The 21,831-nt window shown below is 43.7% G+C and overlaps 1 protein-coding gene across 3 annotated transcripts in view; it reads right to left on the bottom strand.

The window, feature by feature from the left end:
• Window positions 1-17,510, bottom strand: part of PARD3B (par-3 family cell polarity regulator beta) — a 1,015,202-nt gene extending 997,692 nt beyond the window's left edge. For all 3 annotated transcript variants that reach the window (XM_011285494.3, XM_019838515.2, XM_019838513.2), the window contains exon 1: window positions 17,243-17,510. In XM_011285494.3, coding sequence (XP_011283796.1) covers window positions 17,243-17,362 — 120 coding nt within the window. In that variant the 5' untranslated portion in view covers window positions 17,363-17,510. The remainder of the gene's footprint in view (window positions 1-17,242) is intronic.
• Between the last annotated feature and the right edge of the window lie 4,321 nt (window positions 17,511-21,831).

Below are 21,831 nucleotides of genomic sequence, written 5' to 3'. Positions count from 1 at the left end.
CATTTATTTATCGTCACTGCCACTCATTTGCCCTTTCAAAAAAGGGCCAATCTAACTTAAGAATCCCTTTGATGAAGCAACACAATTTTATAAATGCTCAACCCTTGATTTCACATCTTTTTTACATCGTATGTGAAGAAATACAAAGTACACATAAAGCATTTCTGTATACTAACGTACAATGGTTACCTCAGGGAAAAGCACTGTATGATTTCTTAAGTTGAGGGGAACAAACTGGTTTCTCCATGGAGCACCATTTTCATTTGAAAGACTGACAAACTATGGTTATGTATACTTGAGCTTTTGGCAGATACTTCTTTTTTAAGTTTATTTATTTTGAGAGACAGAGAGCGCACGGGGGAGGGGCAGAGAGAGGGGGAGGGAGACATCCAAGCAGGCTCCAGGCTGTCAGCCCAGAGCCCATTGTGGGGCTTGAACTCACGAACCAGGAGATCAGGACCTGAGCCAAAACCTAGAGTTGGACGCTTAACTGACTGAGCCACCCAGGCACCCCTGGCAGATATTTCGGTATTTCTCAGAAATGAAAGATGTAAACCAAGGCACTTAATGGAAAATAAATGACAGTTATTTGTTGCCAATAATAAAGCAAAAATCAAAATTTCAGAAAACCTGTATCTCCTACAATGAGCTCAAAATTTTTCCAAAACATGTATCTTTCAGATGAAACTGATGGTAATATCAATGTATGTGGTTTCTGAAATTGTATAATAAAATGTGTCAACATTTGGAAGACTGGCATAACTCAGTGAACCACAATATAGGATGTTAAAAGATCACGCATGGATACCAGATCTATTCCAAGTACAATACAAACTGATGAATTATAATGTGATCGTGAACATTTCATTGGTATAATTTCAGATTCCACACTGCAACTATCCTTTAAGAAAACCATCACTAAGACGTTTATAATCATGAATCCCATGATTTTCATGTTTATAATCATAATCCCATTAGTATATTATAGAAGATTTGTCTTGCTGGCCAAGGTGCTTTAGAGAGCCTCCTTGTGGGTTTGATGAAGTAGTAACAGACTGTCCACATCATAAGGAACTGCAAGTGACCTCTAAGAAAGGAAGGTAGCCTCCAGGTGCTGGCTACCAGCCAGTTGTCAGTAAAAGCCAGGGCCCTTAGTCCTACAGCTGCAAGGAAGGAATTCTTCCCAAACCCTGCATGAGCCTAGAAGCAGATTACTTTCCAGCCAAGCCTCCTGAGAAGGCATCCTAGGTGACATCCTGACTGTAGCTGGTGGAGGTCCTAAGAGGGCACTGCTTAACTGTGGGTTCCTAACCCACAGAAACTGTGATATAACACATACATGCAAGAGAAAGGTACAAAAACAAACCATGTGTTGAATTTGCAAAAAGCATACCTACAGTTACCTGAAAAGCTACTAAAATGCTCCTCCCTCTTCTGGGGCATCTGTGTAACTCAGTCAGTTAAGCGTCCAACTCTTGATTTCAGCTCAGGTCATGATCTCACAGTTCCTGAGACTGAGCCCCACATCAGGCTCTGCGCTGACAGCATGGAGCCTGCTTGGGATTCTTCCTCCCTCCCTCTCTCTCTGTCTTCTCAACCCACTTGCGCTCTCTCCCTCTCTCATAATAAGCTTTTTTTTTAAAAAGGACTTAAATTAAAAAATGCTCCTCCCTTTTCCAAGCACGTATCTATATGAGGCAAGATTTTCTTCATATTTTTCAACCAAAACAACCAACTCCAACAGACCGAATGAGAAAGCAGATTGGAGAAACTAATCAAAGAGATTTACAAAAAAACTGTTATGCAGTGCCTCTCTTCTCACTAAATTTTTCTTTTGTTTTTGGAAAATATTTTTTCATATCCATAAGGGTGATCTTAACTTGTTACGATCTTTGTTATTTTTAAATCAATCAGATCTGCTTTTTTGTTTTCTCAGCTTTAATTTCTACTATAGAAACTATAAATAGGTATAATCCACATGAAAAGGTCCTTCAGGCCCTCTACATGTAAGGGCAAAAAGGGATGTTGGGACCAGTAAATTTGAGAAGTGTCACAATGTTTCTATGCCCTCTGTCTCTGCCATAGGACACACCCCACCCCTCCACCTGTCCTACACTTATCTAAATTCTATTCATTTTTAACATTTGGCCATTCTAGTCCACTGCGAGGCTTTCCCTTCTGAATGCCCAGAGAACTCATTTGGTGCTTATTTGCTGATTTTTTCATTTTCAGTATGCATACGTGTTTCCCTGACTGGATTGCGAAGCCCTGAAGAAAAGGGATTGGGTGGTATGGCACATGACAGGTATTTGAAAATACTCCCCCCCCACCCCCACCCCACCCCCCCTCGGCAAACTCCAGGCTAACTTAATTATAGGCTGAATAATGAGTGCAGTTCACACAAGCCACTGGGCTTCTATCAATGTTTGATGAAGCCAGACCACAAAGGACAGGAGACAAGATGAAATTTAGGACAAATCTGAGTCTCAACAAGGTCACCTGAAGAGGCAGATAAGAAGAACAAGAGCACAGATTTCAGAATATTTAAGTGGAAAGGGTAGTAGTAAGTGGGAGCTGACCATACGGCCTTGGTTTCTCAATAAAACAGATAGCAAGTTATCTGTGAACAATTTTGGAGCAAACATGTGAGGAATAAAGACGGTAACACTATAGGAAGGCAATGGGGAATCAACAGAATTCCCCCCAATGTCTCTCAGTGGAAAAGCTAGAAAAATTGCTTGAAACTGACCAGCAATTGTTATAAATTGAACCATGTCCCCCAAAAGGATATGTTGAGGTCCTAACCCTTGGTACTGGTGAATGTGATCTTATTTAGCAACAGAGTCTCTACAGGTGTAATCAAATCCAATTAGGGTGGACCCTAATCAGATAGGATTGGTGTCCTTCTAAGGGAAGAGACAGTGAGACACAGAGGGAACAGCCATGGAAAGATGGAGGCACAGATTGGAGTTCCTCTGCCACAAGCTAAGGAGTATTTGGGGCCACCAGAAGCTGGATCTCGGAGGCTTCAAAAGTACCATGAGGCTACCAACACATTAACTTTGGACCTCTAGCCTTCAGAACTGTGAAAAAGTAAATGTCCGTTGCTTGAAGCCATCCAGGTTGCAGAACTCTGTCATGGCAGTCCCAGGAAATTAGTAAAGCAATAGGGTAACTAGAGTCACTGTCCCCACTCACGTTTCCCAGGAGTCCTTCTCACCCACAGACAAAAAGTGGACCAAAGAGGAAAAGACCTAAAATGCAAAGCTAGTTGTGCCATACCACACAACCCATCTTCTTCAGGGCTTCACAATCCAGTCAGGGAGACATGTATCCATACTGAAAATGAAAAAAAAAATCAGCAAACAAAAAGTTTTTCGTAGAAATTTCTGAACTGCAGGGTTAGTTTTTCGAAGGTTCTGGGAAAATGTGTCCCATCTAATACTGCTGTCAAAACTCAAGCCCACTGAATCTCTAGAAACGTGCCTATAAATACAGAGACAAGGATTATTTTTCCATCTTGCACTTCAACTCTTTGCTACAAAAGGAAAGAAGCTAATATTTAAAGTTACCAATACTATTACTATGTCTCTACAAAGAAAATATGGGATGACAATTACAAATCTTGTGATTCCTTCTAGATTTTTATCCAGCCATGTGAATGCTGGGCCCAGATGACTCTCAGCTCACATGCTGGCCATTCACAAGTCTCAAGACCCAAATCTTATCTTTGAAAGGAAGTTAGCATTATAATCCACAGATTGTAACTTCAACCCTTTCAATGCATACTTGATATTAGGAATTTACCTTCAGCCTCAGTTTATTTCAATCCGAAAGCAATGGGATTTTAGAGCTGTAAGGATTTCTAGAGTCACATGACCTGATGACCCATCCAAGCTCCCTAAATATCAGGTAGTCCCTAAATATTTGGGCCCTAACCTACTAGTGGGTAGTAAAATCAAATCAGTACATCCTAACAACTTTTAAAAAATAAAACAACAGCATAAAAAAAAAAGTAGAGGCATAAATTATAGTTGGGGTAAGTACCCCCAGAAGACTTATTTTTCAATTGTATATATGCGTTAGAGATACTGGCTCGTGAAGGAAAACCTATTACTACTATATTTGTTAATCCAAATCCTGGCAGGAAACAGATGGTTCACTCAATAAACTATTAGATATTTAATAAACTATAAAGGTTTGCACAAGGTTAAGGGAAAACATTAAGGGATAGTAACAGTGGTAAGCCCTTGCCATCATCCAGGACCCAAAGGACAGAGAAAGGAGTGGATGTCAATACCATGGAGAGAGGAGCACAAGCAGGGTGTCTCCAACAGGAGGCGCAACCTTCAGTGAAGGTGACCAGGCTAACCCTCGGTGACCAGGCAGGAAGGGGGTTGCCCACCCTCCATTCTCCTGCTGGGGCCTCCCCAACAGCTGAAGCTCAGAGTCAGAAAGTCTGCATCTGCTCAGCCTCCTAGGTCGCAAAGGACGCTGCAGAAGGGTCAAGCAAGGGGGGGTCCAGAGGGGCGGTCAGAGGGCTTCTAGCGACTGTGAATCTCTATCACAGCTGTCTGAAAGCCACCAATGTTATAGATCCATCACCCCGGCCTGACCACTTTCATTTCCGGATGCCACATTTTTTCCACATCTGCCCTCAAATCTCACTCTTGAATCAAGGCTCTAATCTAATGCCAGGCAAATAATGCCAAAGACTGGCATCTTTATGAACATACGACTTATGATCTCAGCCAGGCGCTCAACATGCCCCAGCCACCTTTTCAACTGTCCTTAGTCTCCCACCTCTCCTCCCCTTATCTGTGGGGCTCCTGGGGGTACAGACCATCTCTTACTGGTCCCTGGATCCCCAGGCCTCAACTCCCAAAACACAGGGTATTCATTGAAATGCAGAATTCATACTGCCCCCTCTCCCCATTTCCACCCACACTTCCTTTACTATTCCGAGTCAACTCCCAAGTCCAATCCTCTGCCCCCCAAAATCTCAAAGCCCATTTCCTCTTATGCTTCAACAGGCCTATCCTCCACTCCCAGGCAGGGACCTGGATCAATTGGTCCACTTCTAGTCTCAGCCCCATCTTCATCTTCCAGGGCAACCAACACAAAAAGGCAAATCAGACAATATCACCACCCTGACTAGAATGCTTCCTTGACAGCTCAAGCTCTTTAGCCCATCATAACAAAAGCCTCCTGGCTTTGACCCTGCCTTCTTCTCACGGACTCATTCCCTATCCCTCCCTCCTACAGTCACCCTTAGAAAACATTCCATGCTATCCTTCCCCCCACCCTCGCCTACCCCCACCAGAAAAAAAAACACTTTACCCTCAGTCACAGGCTAGCCATTTCTCTCTCCCTCCCTCCCTCCCCAACAGCCCCCCATACTCATACCTCCCTCTCCTTCCCCCACACCTCCCTTCTCCCTTTCTCCTCCCTCCAATGCTTCTCACCACCCTTACTGCTCTGGCCAATGTCCATTCGTGGACATTCGTGTCCATTCGTGGACATCTCCCCAGGTGGAGCCTGCACCACTGCCCATCTCTCCCTGCTCCAAGCAAAGCCAAGCTCAGTGGCTGCCTTCATCCACCACTCGCAGGCCCTCTACCACACTGTGTTTGGTTTATTTACATTGTTCTCCCTGCCCTCGAATTTTACAAGCCTGACAGAGGCAGGAACTATGCCTTTATTCTATAATCCCAGCACAAAACACAATGCTTGACCCAAAGTCGTTGTCTAAATCCTCTCTCAAGTGACTGAAGTGACACTTACATTCAGATAACCATAGCAAAGTGTCCACTACTTGGAGGCCTAAGGCCTCACTGAATACACAACATATGTTTTATGTGAAGATGGGGTTAAGGGACTGTAGTTGTAAGTCAGAAACCCCACTGTCTCTGCATCCCTTCCCCAAAACAGGCCACCTCTCTATGAAGAGGAAGGAGTATCAATTATATCTATATATCCCCTGTCACCGTCTCTAGGCTTCATGTCTCTGTAAAAACAAATAGTGGCAAAACTTACCCTAAATCTCATGGGGATGAAAGGGACAGCACAGGGAATATGATCAATGGCACTGTAACAGCAGTGTGGGGTGACAGACGGTCGCTACTCTTGGCGAGTCTGGCATAACATATAGACTTGTTGAATCACTAGGTTGTACACCTGAAACTAACGTAACATTGTGTGTCAACTATACTTTGATTTAAAAATAAATTAAGGGGCGCCTGGGTGGCTCAGTCGGTTAAGCGGCCGACTTCGGCTCAGGTCATGATCTCACGGTTCATGAGTTCGAGCCCCGCGTCGGGCTCTGAGCCGTCAGCACAGAGCCCGGAGCCTGTTTCAGATTCTGTGTCTCCCTCTCTCTCTCTCTGCCCCTCCCCCATTCATGCTCTGTCTCTCTCTGTCTCAAAAGTAAATAAACGTTAAAAAAATTTTAAAAAAATAAAATAAAATAAAAAAATAAAAAAATAAAAAAATAAAAATAAATTAAAAAGTAAAAAAAAAAAAAAACTAATCCTAAATCTCCCTAAAAGGCATCAGAAGTCTATTAGCAGAGCTCCCATAAAACCTTAATTTCTGCCTCAAATGAAGCGATAAAATGGGTCTGATCCTTTTCCCGGTCCATGTCATTCTCGGGTCTAGCTGACAGTGGCTTAGCCAAGAGCTGGGACATCTCCTCTGTTATCTGCTTCCATCACCAAGCGCCCACCACCCCCACCCCCCACCCCCAGCAATTCCTCCAGGGCCCAGGACCACCCGGCAAGTTTAATACCCTCACTTGAGGCAGAAGACAGGGGGAGTATAGAGGGTATTTATCTGGATGTATGTCCGGCACTCCATCTGATAGGGACTAAATTGGGAGCGAACCCTTCGTAATCAGACTGTCTTTTGGCATCTTGAAATTCCGTCTCATGGCAATCCAAAAGGTGAAAGTCTGGCAATCAAAAGAATGGTTGAGCCCAGGGACAGGAGGCAAACCTAATTTGGCAGCCCCTCAGACACAGAAAACCATGCCTTTCGAACTGAACAAATCCATCCCAAGATAATCCAGATTCATTTTTAAAACCAACAGGAAATTAATGAGTAAGACAATGAAAATCAAACATTGTTCAAAGAAACAGCATGGCACAAAAAATCCTCAGGAAGCAAAAGGATGATATTCTTTCCTTGAAAATCCAGAACTACAGAGTACTCAGTCTCAAAAATCTGAGAAGTGAGTCAACCTGTCAGAATTCGAAGCGGCTATTTAAGACAATCAGCATGGCAGATATAATGGACCACTAAATGACTGTCTACAGCAAATGTGGATTTGATGAGGTAGTTGAAGACAATCAAGAGAAAAGTTGCATTTAGACTTAAAAAAAAATACCATATATAATGATTCCAAACTCATAAAACTTTGCGTTGAATACAAGGTCATTCCCATTTTTATGCAAGAAAGCAATGTGAAATTTAATATAATTTCGCAAGCATTTATGGTATACATACTACATGTCAGCTATACGCTAAAAACAGGGATGGGAAAATAAGAAAAAGAAACATTCCTTGTTTTTGAATAGTTCACAGCACAGAGGGGAGACAAGATGATTGCAGTAGATGGCAGAGCCTGGCTAGTTGCTCACCGGTATCCCAGGTGGACCACCTTCCTAACCCACTGCATCCAGATGGGGCTCACGGCCAGTTTTACCAGTGAAATGCTAGCAAGAGGTGTTATCTGCCACAGGAAGGTCAGGCCACAAATCTCCTGTGGCATCTGCCGTGCTCTCTTCATTCATCAGTCAGCAGAGCTCAGATCTATGGAAAAGCCCGAGGCCAAAGCACACACTGGGGAGGGGGCTGTGTGTACCGGAGAGAGAACCCTTTGCGGTGATAAGCCACTGTCACTTGGGCTTTGCCTGTTAAGTTAGTAGATTCTGACTACCGAAGAGTAAAATGTAAGATGTAGTTTCCAAAATAAAAGCACAAGAATGGGGAGCTCTGAGAACACAAGAATGAAACCCCTAAGTGACAGTAAGCAGGGGCAGGGAGGGATGAGATTCCTAAGGAAGAGGAAATTGGAGACTCGTCCTGAAGGATGGGCAGGATTTACCTGGGGTGGGGAAAGTGTGAAAGAACGCTAAACTGCATGTAGGAATCAGAAGGGCATATAGGAACAGAAAAGACATTGGACAGGGGCAAAGTTTTGCCTTTTCACCTAAAAGCGATGGGGAACTCTTTAAATATTCCCAGGAGTACTTCATATAGTATCAGATTTGTGGCTATAAGGTCCTCAGTGGAAAATGGTCTGGGAGAGTCCAGAGCCAGCGGAGGCAGAGGCCAGTTAACAGCCTGGGGCAGCCTCCCATAGCAGAAATGGGCAATGGCATGGCTTCAGGGTAGAAGCAGATGCAGGAGATTTACTTGGAACCAAAGAAACTTTTGGACCAACTACACATACGGTAGAATATAAAGAAAGAAAGATCACCAAGGAACAGAGGATTCTCAGGTTTCTGGATCAGACATTGGGTGAATGATGGAAGCAGAAGTGGAGACCAGCAGATTTACAGAGAATAGACTGGGCTGCAACCGGGTACAGAACCCCAAGGTGGTAAAGTCCAGAGGCAAGTGGATATCAGGGTCTATGGAAGTTCAGGGGTAGAAGTGTGTATTTAGAGGCAGTTGAAGCCACAGAATAGAGGAGATCCCATTGAGAGCAAACCCAGAGCCTGATGCACCAGCACACATGGAAACAGCGTAGGGAGCACCTGCAAGACTGAGAAGAGAGACATGTTTAAAAATCCTGGAAAGTTCATGGGAATATGGAGTTTTAAAAGATCATCAAAAGTAAGGACTGAAAAATAACCAAGCTCCCACATCTTGATAACCTTGTTGAAAGTTTATCTGGGGAAGGTATGAGAACCAGGGTAACCAATTGGTCAATGAGGCCTTAACAGAAACACCTATTTTTTAATCTAATTTTCCAAAATCCTCTCCATTTTTTAAATCCATGCAAATACTTTCATACACGCAAAGTGAGTAAAATACGAATATATTTGTAATAAAAAACCAATAATAACATTAAGAAACCATGAAAATCCCTTAGGGTGTCACCCAAGTGCATTCACAATCTGGTCCAAGTTACTCTGTGCACCATCACTCCTTCCTGGGCGATGCCTGACTTTTCACAACTCCCTCAACCAGCTGAAGCCTTCTCACTTTGTTCCCTCCACCTGGAACGCCTTCCCTCACTTTTCCACCTCGCAAATTTCTCATCATCATTCAAAGCAGCTTCAATGTCTTCTGTTCCAAACAGCATCCCTTGCCCACACTGTACCCCAGGACACATACTACTGGGATAAAACTGGCTTATTCACATGTGGGCCTCATCCCCCAGGAGGCTGCAAAATTCATCAAAAACAGAGACAGCAACTGATTAATCTTCACATTTGTCCCACCAAGGATGTGACCTGTTATGTTGGCAGCCCCTCCCAAACAACCATACCTATGGTTATTCAGCTCTGTGTACAATCCTCTCCCTTCACTCTGGGCCTTACTGTGTTACTTGCTTTAACTAATAGAACATGGCAGAAAACATCATGCCACTTGGAGGTCTAAGTCTTAAGAATACCTGGCAGCTCCCACTCTGGAATTCTTTGGAGCCGTGAGCTGCCTTTTGAGAAGTCAGGTTACTCTGCCCAGGAGACCATAGGAAGAGGCCACATGAAGAAGATCACATGCTAAGACCGCATGGAAGAGAACCCAGGGACCCAGGCGACAGCAAGAACCAAGGCTCCAGACATATTCTATTCAAGCCATCCTAGCTGAGGCACCAGACATGCGAATGAAGAGCCCAATCTTGAACATCCCAGACCCAGAAAACAGCACACTGAGCCTTCTTCACGTATTTGGAGTTATTCTAAGCTACTGGATTATGAAGTAGTTTGTAATGGAGCAAGAGAGAACTGTGACCAACAGTAGTGGATACGTGTGTGTTCAAGAAGAGTTTACGATCAGTCCACTAAGCACCAGTCACTCTCATAGGAGCTAGGGGTTGAACAATGAACAAAACTGAACAAATATCTCTAACTTTATTTAACTAACATTCTAGGGGAAAGAAGGACAATAAATGCAGTTAAAATAAGTATGATAGGGAGGGGTGATTTCTGGGGAGAAAAAGCGGGAAAGAGCAATACAGGAGATGGTTGGAGGGGTCACAATTATAAACAGTATGGTCAGGAAGGTTTCACAAAGACAGGAACAATCTTAAGCTGGAAAAGATGAGGAAACTAGACAGGTGGGTAACTGCAGAAGACCATTTCAGGCATAGAAAATAGCACGTGACGTATGAACCTGCTGGCATTGTCGGAGTAACAGCCACAAGATCAGGAGGCTGGGGGAGAACGGGAGAGGGATGGAAGAAGAGGTCTGAAAGGTAAGAGATGGTGTGCAGGGATCCCCAAGATCACCCAGGTTCCATGATTCACCAGGTGGACTCATAGGACTCAGCATACAGTCATTCTCATAGCTGGGATGTATTACTAGGCACAAGCTTCCAATGATCCACTTCCAGTAGACCACCCCCCACCCAGCAACAAGTTTTGACATCATGTGTGAAATGTCCATCTACCAGAGAGGATCATTCGAGACTCAGCATCCATGGTTTTCACTGGGGGCTGGTCACATAGGGACCCTCTGCCTAGCATGTGCAAAAATTCCGGACCTTAGAAAAAGCAGGTGTTCAGTATAAACCATATTGTTTGCATAAAGAATATCCATTTGCATAAGCCATTATTTTCAGAGAATTGTGGGAACCCTCCACAAATCTAAGTTCCCAGATGCCAGTCAAGAGTCAGCCTTGTAAGCAGGTGTAAAGATCTCGGGTAGAAGAAGGACATGACCTGACTAGAATTTTAAATGTCACTCTAGCTTTTGTGTTGAGAAAAGACCTTTCGTGGGGGGCATGAGGCAGAAACAGGGAAACTAAAATTCACTGGAAAAACAAAAACAAAAATACCATGAACCCCAGCACACTAACAGAAAAGCTGGAAAGAAGCAGTGAGATTCTGAATGTATTGGGAGAGTGGAATCTCTCTGAGTTGCAGAGTGATTGCAGGTTAATCACACAAGGAAGAGAGCAGTCACAACCTGTGACAAGGATTTCTGGCCTGAACAACCAGCAGGGTGGCACTGCCATTTAATGTGACGGGAAGACTGTGCGGGGAGTAGATCTGGAGTGTGGGATCAGGAGTTCAGTTTGGGGCTTGCTAAGTGTAAGATGCCTACCTGACATCCAAGCAAAGGTGGCAAGGAAGCTGCTACTTTGAGTTTGGAGCTCAGAGGAGAGATCTGGGCTGGAGCTAGAGAGATGATATTTGGGTCCATGCTCATCCAAAAGCATCTAAATCTCACCGAAAATGCTCAAGCAGACTTCAACTTGCTTTAAAATTAAGCTGGGTTTTGCTCATGTCTAGGTAAAGGATTCAAGGTTTCAAAGGCTGTGTCTTCCACCTTTGAATACCAAAAGGTAAATGCAGACCCCTTTCTGATGCCAGAGTTCCCAACAGGATAGCCACATCCGTAAGAATGTCAGCGTAAGGACTGCCTGGGACCTGAGCTGTAGACCAGCTGTTTCCAAAAGCAGCTGAAAGAAATCAGCAGAGGAGCCTTAGACTTGAACTGTCCATTTGGGTAAATTGCTTATGACCTTTTGTGATTTTTTTTTGAAGTTTATTTATTTAGAGAGAGAGAGCAAACACAGCATAGGAGGGGGGCAGAGAGAGAAAGAGAGAAAGAGAGAGAGAGAGACAGAGAGAGAGAGACAGAGGGAGGGAGGGGGAGAGGGCCTGATGTGCAGAGCCTGACACGAGGCTTGATCTCAGGAACCCTAAGATCATGACCTGAGCCGAAATCAAGAGTCAGATGCTTAACAGACTGAGCCACCCGGGCACCCCCATTTGTGACCACTTAAATTTAAATTGAAAATTCAGTTCTTCAGTTGCACTACCACATTTCAAGTATTGAAAAACCGTAAGTGGCTAGAGGGTGCCCTGTTTGAAAACACAGATATAGAACATTTCCATCATCACAAAAAGTTTCTATGGACTTTACCACTTTAGACTTTCCAAGAGAAAATCCAAAGCTCTGCACATTAATAGACCCCTCAGATGATTTTAATAACCAATTTCTTCAGAAAACATAGTCTCATAAAAATCTGACATTACCATTTGCCCAACCTCCACACAGAGGATCTATGCCACAGAACGCCCTGGGAATGGGATAAATACTTGGTTAACTAAGCCATTTGAGCACAGCGCTCCAAACTACAAATCAGGGCTGTGGCTCCCAACATGAAGCGATTACTGCAGCCCAAATCCTGGTCAGCAAACCCTGTATGTAGGTCATGGTGGGAGTATGGGTGGGGGGAGGGGCGTGGGGATGGGAGCAAGAGAGGTGTGGGGGAGGAGGAGAGGGAGAGGTGTAGCCAGGACAGAGAGAGGTACAGGAGGGAAGAGAAAGAGGTGTAATGGAAAAGAGAAGGTCCGGGGGCCACAAACTCAAATACCTACAGCAGGCCAAAGGGCAACAATGGCTTACATGGGCCATAAAAAAGAAAATAACAACAGAGTGAAAAGGTAAGCCTGAGGTAGTAACATACTTTTGGGGAGGCCATAATGGAGCAGAGAGCAGAAGGATTCCTGCTTAAAGAGAAGAGGGATGTCTCGTTTCCAACTGATGGTTGCTATGTGGGAAAGTAAAGCCCAACGCAGTCAGAGCTTCCGATTTGTTTTTCCGCCCAGAGAAGACAGAAATCTGGATCTTTGCATGAAGTCTCAAAATATTTAAACATGGCAACTCAGTCAAAATGTGAAACTGAGCAGAATTGAAAAACCAGGTCTGTGGGTCCCAGCGGGCCCCACCAGCCCTGTGTCTGTAAACTCAGAGGCTGCTCTATGCAGGTCAAGTGAAGAACCAAAAGCAAGTTAGCAGCATGCACCCTGCTGGTGGTGAGTCAGTCCTATCCACATGCTGGGGACAAACAGCTGGGGACAAACATCGAGTCCACATAGCAGGAGAAGAGAGGAAATGAATGAATAGGAAATGAAGCACTCCAGTACATCAGTGCCCAAAAAATTGAAAAGCATTTTAGGAATCCACTCTGGTCCTAGTTTATGTATACAGGAACCTTAAAATCTGGAAACAAGGCATCAAAAACTGAAAAAAGTTCAAGAATTCAGGATTTCCAGACTATTCTTCCAGTTAGGCCCATATCCCAGATTCTTGTTACTGTACAAGTTTTTAGATGCTGACCCCACAATTTATCAGAAAACAGAATTATTACTCTTATCTTGCTCAGATTTGGGAAGCTGGTCTCAAGGGTAAAAGAAATAATTCAAAATATCTGAACACAGAAGAGATTCCTTCTGGCAAATGTATCAAATGTTTCTTTACTTAAAAAAAAAAAAAAAAAAAAAAAAAAGGTATTCTCCTACAGTCAAATCCACAAATCAGCTTAAAATTCCAGCATACCCACTATCCCATGACCTCAATGTTCATATTATCTCATTCATTTCGACTCATAAACACACTATACATTCTCATTACTAAACAAGTCTTTCCCTTATTCACTTCAACCTCATTTAGTTTGCATGTGGGTGTATGAAATTTATATATATATATATATATATATATATATATACACACACATATATATATATATAAATGGCCAATTAAATAAATTATTTGAACCCTGCCATGAGACTTCATTCATGGCAGGAGAGACGATTGCTAATGATAGGTTGATCTGGAGAGGTCTAAAACACAGGATCTGCTATCAAAAGAGTTTAAAAATCAAATGAGTTCAGCCTTACCAGATGATTTCAGTAGATTAGTAGTTCTCAGCCCAAGCTGGGCATTAAAATCATCTTTTTAAAACACCTATGCCCAGGCTCCACTCTAAACCTACTGAAGTAGAATCTTGGAGAAAGGGACTTGGGCATTTGTATTATTTAAAATGGTGAATGATAAATTAGAGGTAACTAATGATCAGCCAGGGTTGAGAGCCCCTGCAGGATACGGCTCAATTACCCATTCACCTGTGACACGTAATTTCGATGATAAATTTAACTAGTTACTCAATGATCTCCACCTTGAACTACATGAGAAGACAATCTCCTCTCCACTAACTACTTAAGTAAATTGGATTTAGAGCCTGGGACACTGATAAACTACGAGGATCCAAAGACAAGCAACCCCATAATTCTTGCCCCTTAGTCAATTCACCTTCCCCGTCAAGTTCATCAAATGGCAGGGAGGGGAGAAGGGGGCAATAGGAAACTCAAAGTCCCAGATTTCAAAACATAATTAAAGCCTTCCCAAAAGTCCCCTCACAGTCCTCAACATCTTACCCAATTCTGGCTTTATCTGATGCTGATTCAGCTGTTTCCCCACATTCCACAAATACCAGTCTTCTTTGTTCTCAGCAGAAGTTTGGTACTTCTCACATGTTGTCCACAAAATCCAGAATGGCCTCATGGCTTCGCTTACCCTCCAAACTGTAGATACCTCACCTCTACCCTCAATCTTGAAATCTGCCTTTCTCCCATCTAAATTATTCAAGGCCCTGAAAGAAATGGGCTTAATTTATATTCATGTTCCCACCAATTTTTTCTTTCTAGCACTCTCCACCTGAATATCTAAGAGATTTTGCCCATTTTTCCATCTGTAACCCAGACTAAGGAATGTTTTTCATACTTGACTTGCAAATCCTGCAATATTAGGCTCAGAAATTAGACTTCTTCCCAATACATGTAGGCCTGTACTGCATAAGATACAATCAAGAGGAACTTGTGCATGTCACAACTCTCTGCAAGAAATAAAATTCCCCTCTTTAGGTTGATAGGTGATCATAGCAGTTTATAGATGGAATGGTCTTTTAGAAAAAAAAAAAACTGTAAAAAATAAATAAGATGGGTACATTCCAATGCACAATAACCTACTGGGCAGTGCAGTTAGTGACTATGAGTAAGGACCTACAGACTCAGTTCCTGGGTTCAATTCAACCACGTATCTGTCATATCTCTGTGTCTCTTTTTTCCCTGCTGTAAAAAGAAAATATTAGGACCTGTCTCATGAAGTCATTTAACATATGTAAAATTCTTACGACAGTGCCTGCATAGCAGCAGTAAGCCTAATTCATGTTAGTTACTATGTTTTTATTGCTGAGTGCAAGGCTAAACATCTTGCTGTCCAGGGGAGCAAGCCTTTTAAATTTCTTTCACTGATTTAAAGAAAGTGAATTTGTGACAAGTTGTTTTTCAAATTGAATTTTGACATTTCTGGTCTTTTCCCATTATTTTCTAAATTCGGTGAATGAAAGCATGGAATTTGTTAGATTATTTCTTGACATTTTAGTTCCATTAGGAATCCCATTTAATATTAGTTAAGCCTTGTTATGAATACAATGCTATTTAAAATGAAACTATGGGAGAGAGATATTTAGGGAGAGAGAAAATATCACTTGCCACTTACTAAATTGAGATTTTAAAAGCCAAAGAAGGGAGGGAGAATTTATAAACTGTGGGTGACCTTTAAATGTCCTGTGTGCTAATATATAAATGTAAACACAGAAAAATGTAATAACTGGTAATAGTAAATTAATCAATACAATTACATTATAGGTTCTGATATTATAAATTATGCTTTCAGTACAGAATATCAATAGCTTTTTAACACCTTTTAAGATCAAATTATAAGTGCACTAAATTTCATCTAGTTTATCTAGATGAATTAGGTAAATTTCAACTAATTTACCCTGCATGTCATTTATAAGTATGTAGCTTACTTCTTCTATTACTTGGACAGCTCCACATACTAAACTTCCAAATGTACAAGATGTTAGAGCATAAATTATTTTAAATACTGAGTTAAAAATAAAAATAAGTTTATCACCTCATTAAGATAATCTTTCAATGACATTTACTTGAATAATTTGTCTAGAATAATGTCGTTACTATTAACCTTAGCTTACTTTCAGAAGTTAGTGTAGTTACTATTAACCGTAGCTCACTTTCAGAGGCTTCCTTCCAGAAGTTCAGGAGGAGGATTGGTTACTTGAGCAAATATCAGTTTTTAACTGAATTACACAACACAGAACAGCATACACTTTGAAACAATGGGGGGAAACGGGGTAGATACTCATATACTTCTATAGGCCATTTATATAGTTCTCACGCCATGAAAACAAATATTGAGAGCCACTGACATCTAAAGCAAGAGTTCATGACTTGTCCTGTTTGAGGAGAATTTAGGGCCTGATGTTCCATCTGAAGATTCAAAGAATTAAAAGGTGCTCTTAGAAGCCTTCATTAAAAGATTTCATTGAAGAAGAGACAGAGTCCCAGTATGTTACCCAAACAGCTAATATGAATTCTAGCGTCCAATTCTGAACATGCATTGCACACTTAAAAGTATTAGTCACTTAACTTTTACGTATATCTGATTTCGGGGACAGATCTGGGAACTATCTTTATGACTATATCAACAGTCACCCAGGATCTGACACAGCGCACACACTAATAAATACTCCTAGAATATGTGGCATTAAACTAAAGACACTCAAAAGGTGGACGGCTTAGTGTAAGCAAACAGCATCCTTCTACGTAAGTTCCTGCCCCAGTCAGTGATGGAGAACAGCTCACAAAATTAAATTCCAAGGGTTCCATCAGTTGTAACTTCCGAGTATCTGTTGCTAGCACCAATCAACTTTCTAACTCCAAGGAGCAAAAGTGGGGCGGGCCTTAGCCGGGGTCAAAATTCACACCTGACTGAGCAGCACCTTCCAGCGCTCCCTTGAGAAGCGTTTTCTCAAACACCTAAAGCTGTGCTTCTCAAACTTCAACAGTCATTCCAATCACCTGGGAGCTTGTTTAAAAGCAGATTCAGAGGCAGTGGGCCTGGAGGAGGGCATCAGACTGTGCATTTGTAGCGAGCCCCCAAGGGACTCCCATGCAGCGTTGCCTCCCAGCACCCTTTGAGAAGCAAGGCCCACAAACGCCCAAAGACATCCAGGTCACTTATACTAGCAACGAAAGTTGGCGGGCACAGGTAGCTTCCAGTAAAGTCTACTGGGTGCTGTGTCCTCTGCGCGTCGCCACCGGGTCCTGGGGCACCTGGCAGGTGCCTTGGCCTTGGTGCGCTCGCGGGTAGCCCGCCCCACAGCCGCGCCCCCGCTCCGCGCCCCAGCGCTCACCTTCTCCCTGGTCTTCAGGTACCGCTGCAGCGCCTGCTGCGTGAGCTCCCGGACACGCAGCTGGCCCTCCTTGCAGGGCACCACGATGCCGGTTCTGCCGAAGCACACGGTCACTTTCATCCTGGCCCCCGGCGCCCACGCCGGGCCCGGCCGAACAGGTGTCCGGCCCCACGGGCGCAGCCCACACTCCGGGGGTTCGCCCGGCGCGGGGGGGTCCGGAGACCCGGAGCACCTCTCCCCCGCGCCCCCTCAGGGCCCGGGGTTTGCGGCAGCGCCCCTCCTCCCGGCGCAGGCGGCCCCGGGGCGGGCGGCAATCGGGGAAGGGGGCGGCTGCGGGAAGGGCTACCTCCCAGGTAGCTGGTGCCCGGGGACGCGGCTGCACTGTGGCCGGGCTCCTCCTCCTCCTGCTCCGTCTCCTACTCGGGCCCGGACAAGGCAGCTGCTCCGAGCCCGCCAAAGCGAAACTGCCGGGCCAGCTCTGGCCCTGGCCCTGCCCCCTGGCCCCGGCCCTGGCGGCGGCGGCGGCGGGGCCGACTCCAGGCCCCGGGCTGGAGTGGGCGGCGGCGGCGGCGCGCGGGGCCGGAGTTGGGAGGAAACTTTTGCGCCGGATCCCAACTCCTCGGCGGCGCGCGGCGCTCTGGGCTCCCGCGGCCCCGGGGCCGGCCTGGGCCCGGCTCTTAAAGGGGCCGCGGCGCTCCCGGGCCCCGCCGCGCACTCGGCTGCGCGGGGCGGGGGCCCGTGCAGCCGGTAACAGGAGCCCGGGAGCCTCGTCCCCTCACTCGATCTCTCCCTGGCTCTGTCCCTCCTGCACACACGCTGAGCTCTGGAGAATTGTAACGGGACCTGAGAGCTACCCACCGGGGGATTGAAACCGGATCTCATAAAGCAACCTTGAGGGATTAGCTAGGAGACTGCAGAGCTACACCGTTAAAACGTGAGGCTTGGAGCGAGATTCAAGGAAAGCCTGAGAGCAGGTGCTTGTCGCCACGCCCACCAAAAACACCGGAGGAGTGGCAGCTCACAGGTACCGAGCTGCAGGGATGACCCAAGGGCCTGCCAGGAACCTCGTCTTAAGCAGAGCACCGATTCTGTCCTCTGGAGTCCTGAGATGGCAAAACTGAACCCCCAAGGGGTTCTTGGGGATAACGTGGGAGTGGAACTCTTCCTTCTACAGAAGACGACACTGAGATTTTCCCCAAAGGTCACATTCCAGACCCAGATATGATAGCCCATTTTTACATACATCCTTCAGAAATGTGCCTCCTCTTGTGCATTTGACTAGAAAAACAATTTTAAACACGTGAAGGCTCATGATTTGGGAGGCATGTGTCCACCACCAATTGAAATAGGAGTATCTGAAAAAATAATTCAAAAAAAAAATTTGTGTCGTTCTTAGGTCACAGATCAATGAGCTCCTTTGAGTCTAACAACAACCCCGTAAGGTATTATTTTTCCAATTTTGTGCATGAAGAATGGTGCTGAGGGAGGTGAAGCAACTGAACTGACCATGAAGTTAGTTGTGCTCAGAGAAACTCAGTTGTTCCCATGCTAAATTTCTGGTCTCCCCAAATTGTTTTTCCAGCAGTCTAGTTCATCCAGCACCATACTCAGGGCTACATCATGTGTTTTCCTACAAAAGAATTTGTTTCTTTGTCAGGACACATTTAGGGGCTTCTGGGTGGCTCATTGGGTTAAGCATCTGACTCTGTCTCTGCTCAGGTCATGGCCTCAAGGTTTGTGAGTTCCAGCCACACTTCTGGTTCTGCAGGGACAGCACAGAGCCTGCTTGGGATTCTGTTTCTCCTCTCTGCCCCTCCCCCGCTTGCGTGCTCCTACGCATGCGCGCTCTCTCTCTCTTTCTCTCAAAATAAATAAACTGTAAAAAAAAGTCACATTTAAATTGAACTTGATTACCTAGAACAGTATGATAATGTATAGGAGATTAATGGGCTTATGAATTTTCAAAATTTTTAAATTTTATAACTCATTCATACATGTAATATATATTGGTTTTCTTCTGTATAGGACCTTATATAAATAAGGTCAGTGACATCAAAGAGGATCACACAGACCAAGTGTATTTGAAAATATATATTAGTATAATTTGGTAGCAAACGCAATACAAACTAATTTAAATAAACTAAAGACAGAATCACTTTCCTCATTCTTTTTTCTCATAAAATCAGAAGATCCAGAGAGCACTCCTCCGAGGCAAGATTGAATCTGGAGACTAAACCATGTCCTCAGGGGCCATCTTTCTAGATCTAATGGCCCTGAGTTCCTCAGGATTTCCCCAGAGGAGGCAAGGATGGCCACTCCCAGTGTTCCCGATTTACACAGCCTTAAAGACAGGCATCTCAGACATCAGTAAGCCTTTTCTGGTAAGGGCTTGCATATCCAAGCTTGAGTCACATACCTTCCCTCAGTCGAGATGATTGGCCAGACCTGGTTCACCTGCCACTAAATCATGTGAACTGAAACCCGGAGGGTAAATACCCAAAATATGGGTCAACAAAATATATTGAACCACCACAAAATATAAAATTGCTTTCCAACCCTCGGGGGGCTTATAGATAAATAGCAGGGGAGACAAGGCCTACAGATGTGAAAAGTTCAACAGCAACTATAAAACAACAGTAAATTTGATAATTCTACTGAATGTTATTGATTTATATGTATGCCATGCCCTGTTTAAAGTGACTATAACACAGAAATAAAAATGGAGATATGATATATTAGGTAACAACATAGAGAGAGAGATACCTATGTATCATATAAGAACATAGAGAGAGATGCCTATGTATCATATATTATGTATCTGTATCTTATTTTCCTTTGCAATAATCTTACAAGAGAGGTACTTTTGTTACCCTCCTTTTAAAGATGAAACTGAGGCTAAGGGAGGTAAAGTCACATTCTTAGCAAGTAGCAGAGGCTGAGCTAGAACCCAGGCAGTCTGACTCCACCAGAGTCTTGCTAGTAACTACTATGCTGATCTTACGTGGTAAGTACCAAATCAGTAGAGCACAGAAACAAATATTAAGGCTATGCATTAACATGAGACCCTTTTAATGTTTTGTATTTTATGGACACGTAGAATGATACAGAGCAAAGCTTTTTAGCTGATGGAATGACTATTCTATATCTTCTTGGCTTGTTTGGTTTTTTTTCTCCTCACTTGCTCCAGACTCTTACTCTTCTGATCAGATAATGAAGAATCCTTGCTCTTCTCCACACTGCAAACTTCCTCTGGGCCCATCTTTAGCCTCTCTCCAATATCTAGAGCCCCCTGTGTCTTGGCTTTCAGAAGCCCCAGGTTAACCAGGAAGAACACACAGGCTGTCCACGTCCCACTTGCAGAAAGATTGGCATCAGCTCCTGTGACATGTAGCAGAGGCTATGCGGTTGTAAGATGAAGGGAGAGAGGAAGCTAGGCACGCATATGAACAATGCATTGTGCAATCCTGCACACCATGGAGTGAACTTCAATGACCCCAAGCTAGTAATTAGAAAAAGAGTTTAGCGTCTATTAATTCATGTTTATTAAGTAGCCAGATTTAATTTGTTCTTTGGTCTTATCACAGCATACATAGAAACAACTTATATATTAAGCGATCTAAAAGAACGTAGTTACAACACAGATACTCATGCCCGGCAAATTCCTAAATCAATATTTCATGCCCCATGGGACTCCTGGACAGAAGAAATAAATAATTTGCCTTGATTGAGTAACACTAGAGGATTCTAGGCCTGGGTTCCATTTACTTGTTTTGCCTGTTGGATGGATAAATATTGCCTGTGGTGTGATATTTTCCCATTTGTTATCCAAAAGCTTAGCAAGTTGTGGAGTAGCCAGTGAAAATTTTATGCAGAGAACAATAATACTAACCAATATTATTAAACTTCTCTGCCTTACAAAAAGTATAACTAAAATGTCAGGTACCATTAGGCATATATTAAATAAAAAATGGTAATTTTGGGGGCACCTGGGTGGTGCAGTCGGTTAAGCGTCCGACTTCAGCCAGGTCACGATCTCACGGTCCGTGAGTTCGAGCCCCACATCGGGCTCTGGGCTGATGGCTCAGAGCCTGGAGCCTGTTTCCGATTCTGTGTCTCCCTCTCTCTCTGCCCCTCCCCCGTTCGTGCTCTGTCTCTCTCTGTCCCAAAAATAAATAAACGTTGAAAAAAATTTTTTTAAAAAATGGTAATTTTTATATATAGTTGACCAGGCATCCATTCTAATGTTTAGCACCATTAAAACAGAAACAATTTTCACCCCTCAAGGCATTTTATATAACAAGCAATTTTTATCTCCAATTCAGCAAATGTGGTTTGTTGGTTTGTTTGTTTTTTCATAATAATCTTCTAAGACCTTTGGAACAAGTAGTACAACACAATATGTTATTTGCTTCCTTGCGAATGCAGGTGCCAGAGTGATATCATAAAAGAAGAAAAATGGGTATGATTCTTCATTCTTTCCTTCCACGTTTAAAAGCAAAGAGTTTGGGCTATTGTTTAACTTGGCAAGAATGCGTTTTTCTTAAGAGATGTTTGTCTCTAAGTGCCTGATGGCGTTAATTTGTTGACTG

The sequence above is a fragment of the Felis catus genome, chromosome C1 (assembly GCF_018350175.1).
Source record: "Felis catus isolate Fca126 chromosome C1, F.catus_Fca126_mat1.0, whole genome shotgun sequence".
Classification (NCBI taxonomy): domain Eukaryota; kingdom Metazoa; phylum Chordata; class Mammalia; order Carnivora; family Felidae; genus Felis; species Felis catus.
Note: the sequence above shows the minus strand (reverse complement) of the source record. Positions and strands in the feature narration are given on the sequence as shown.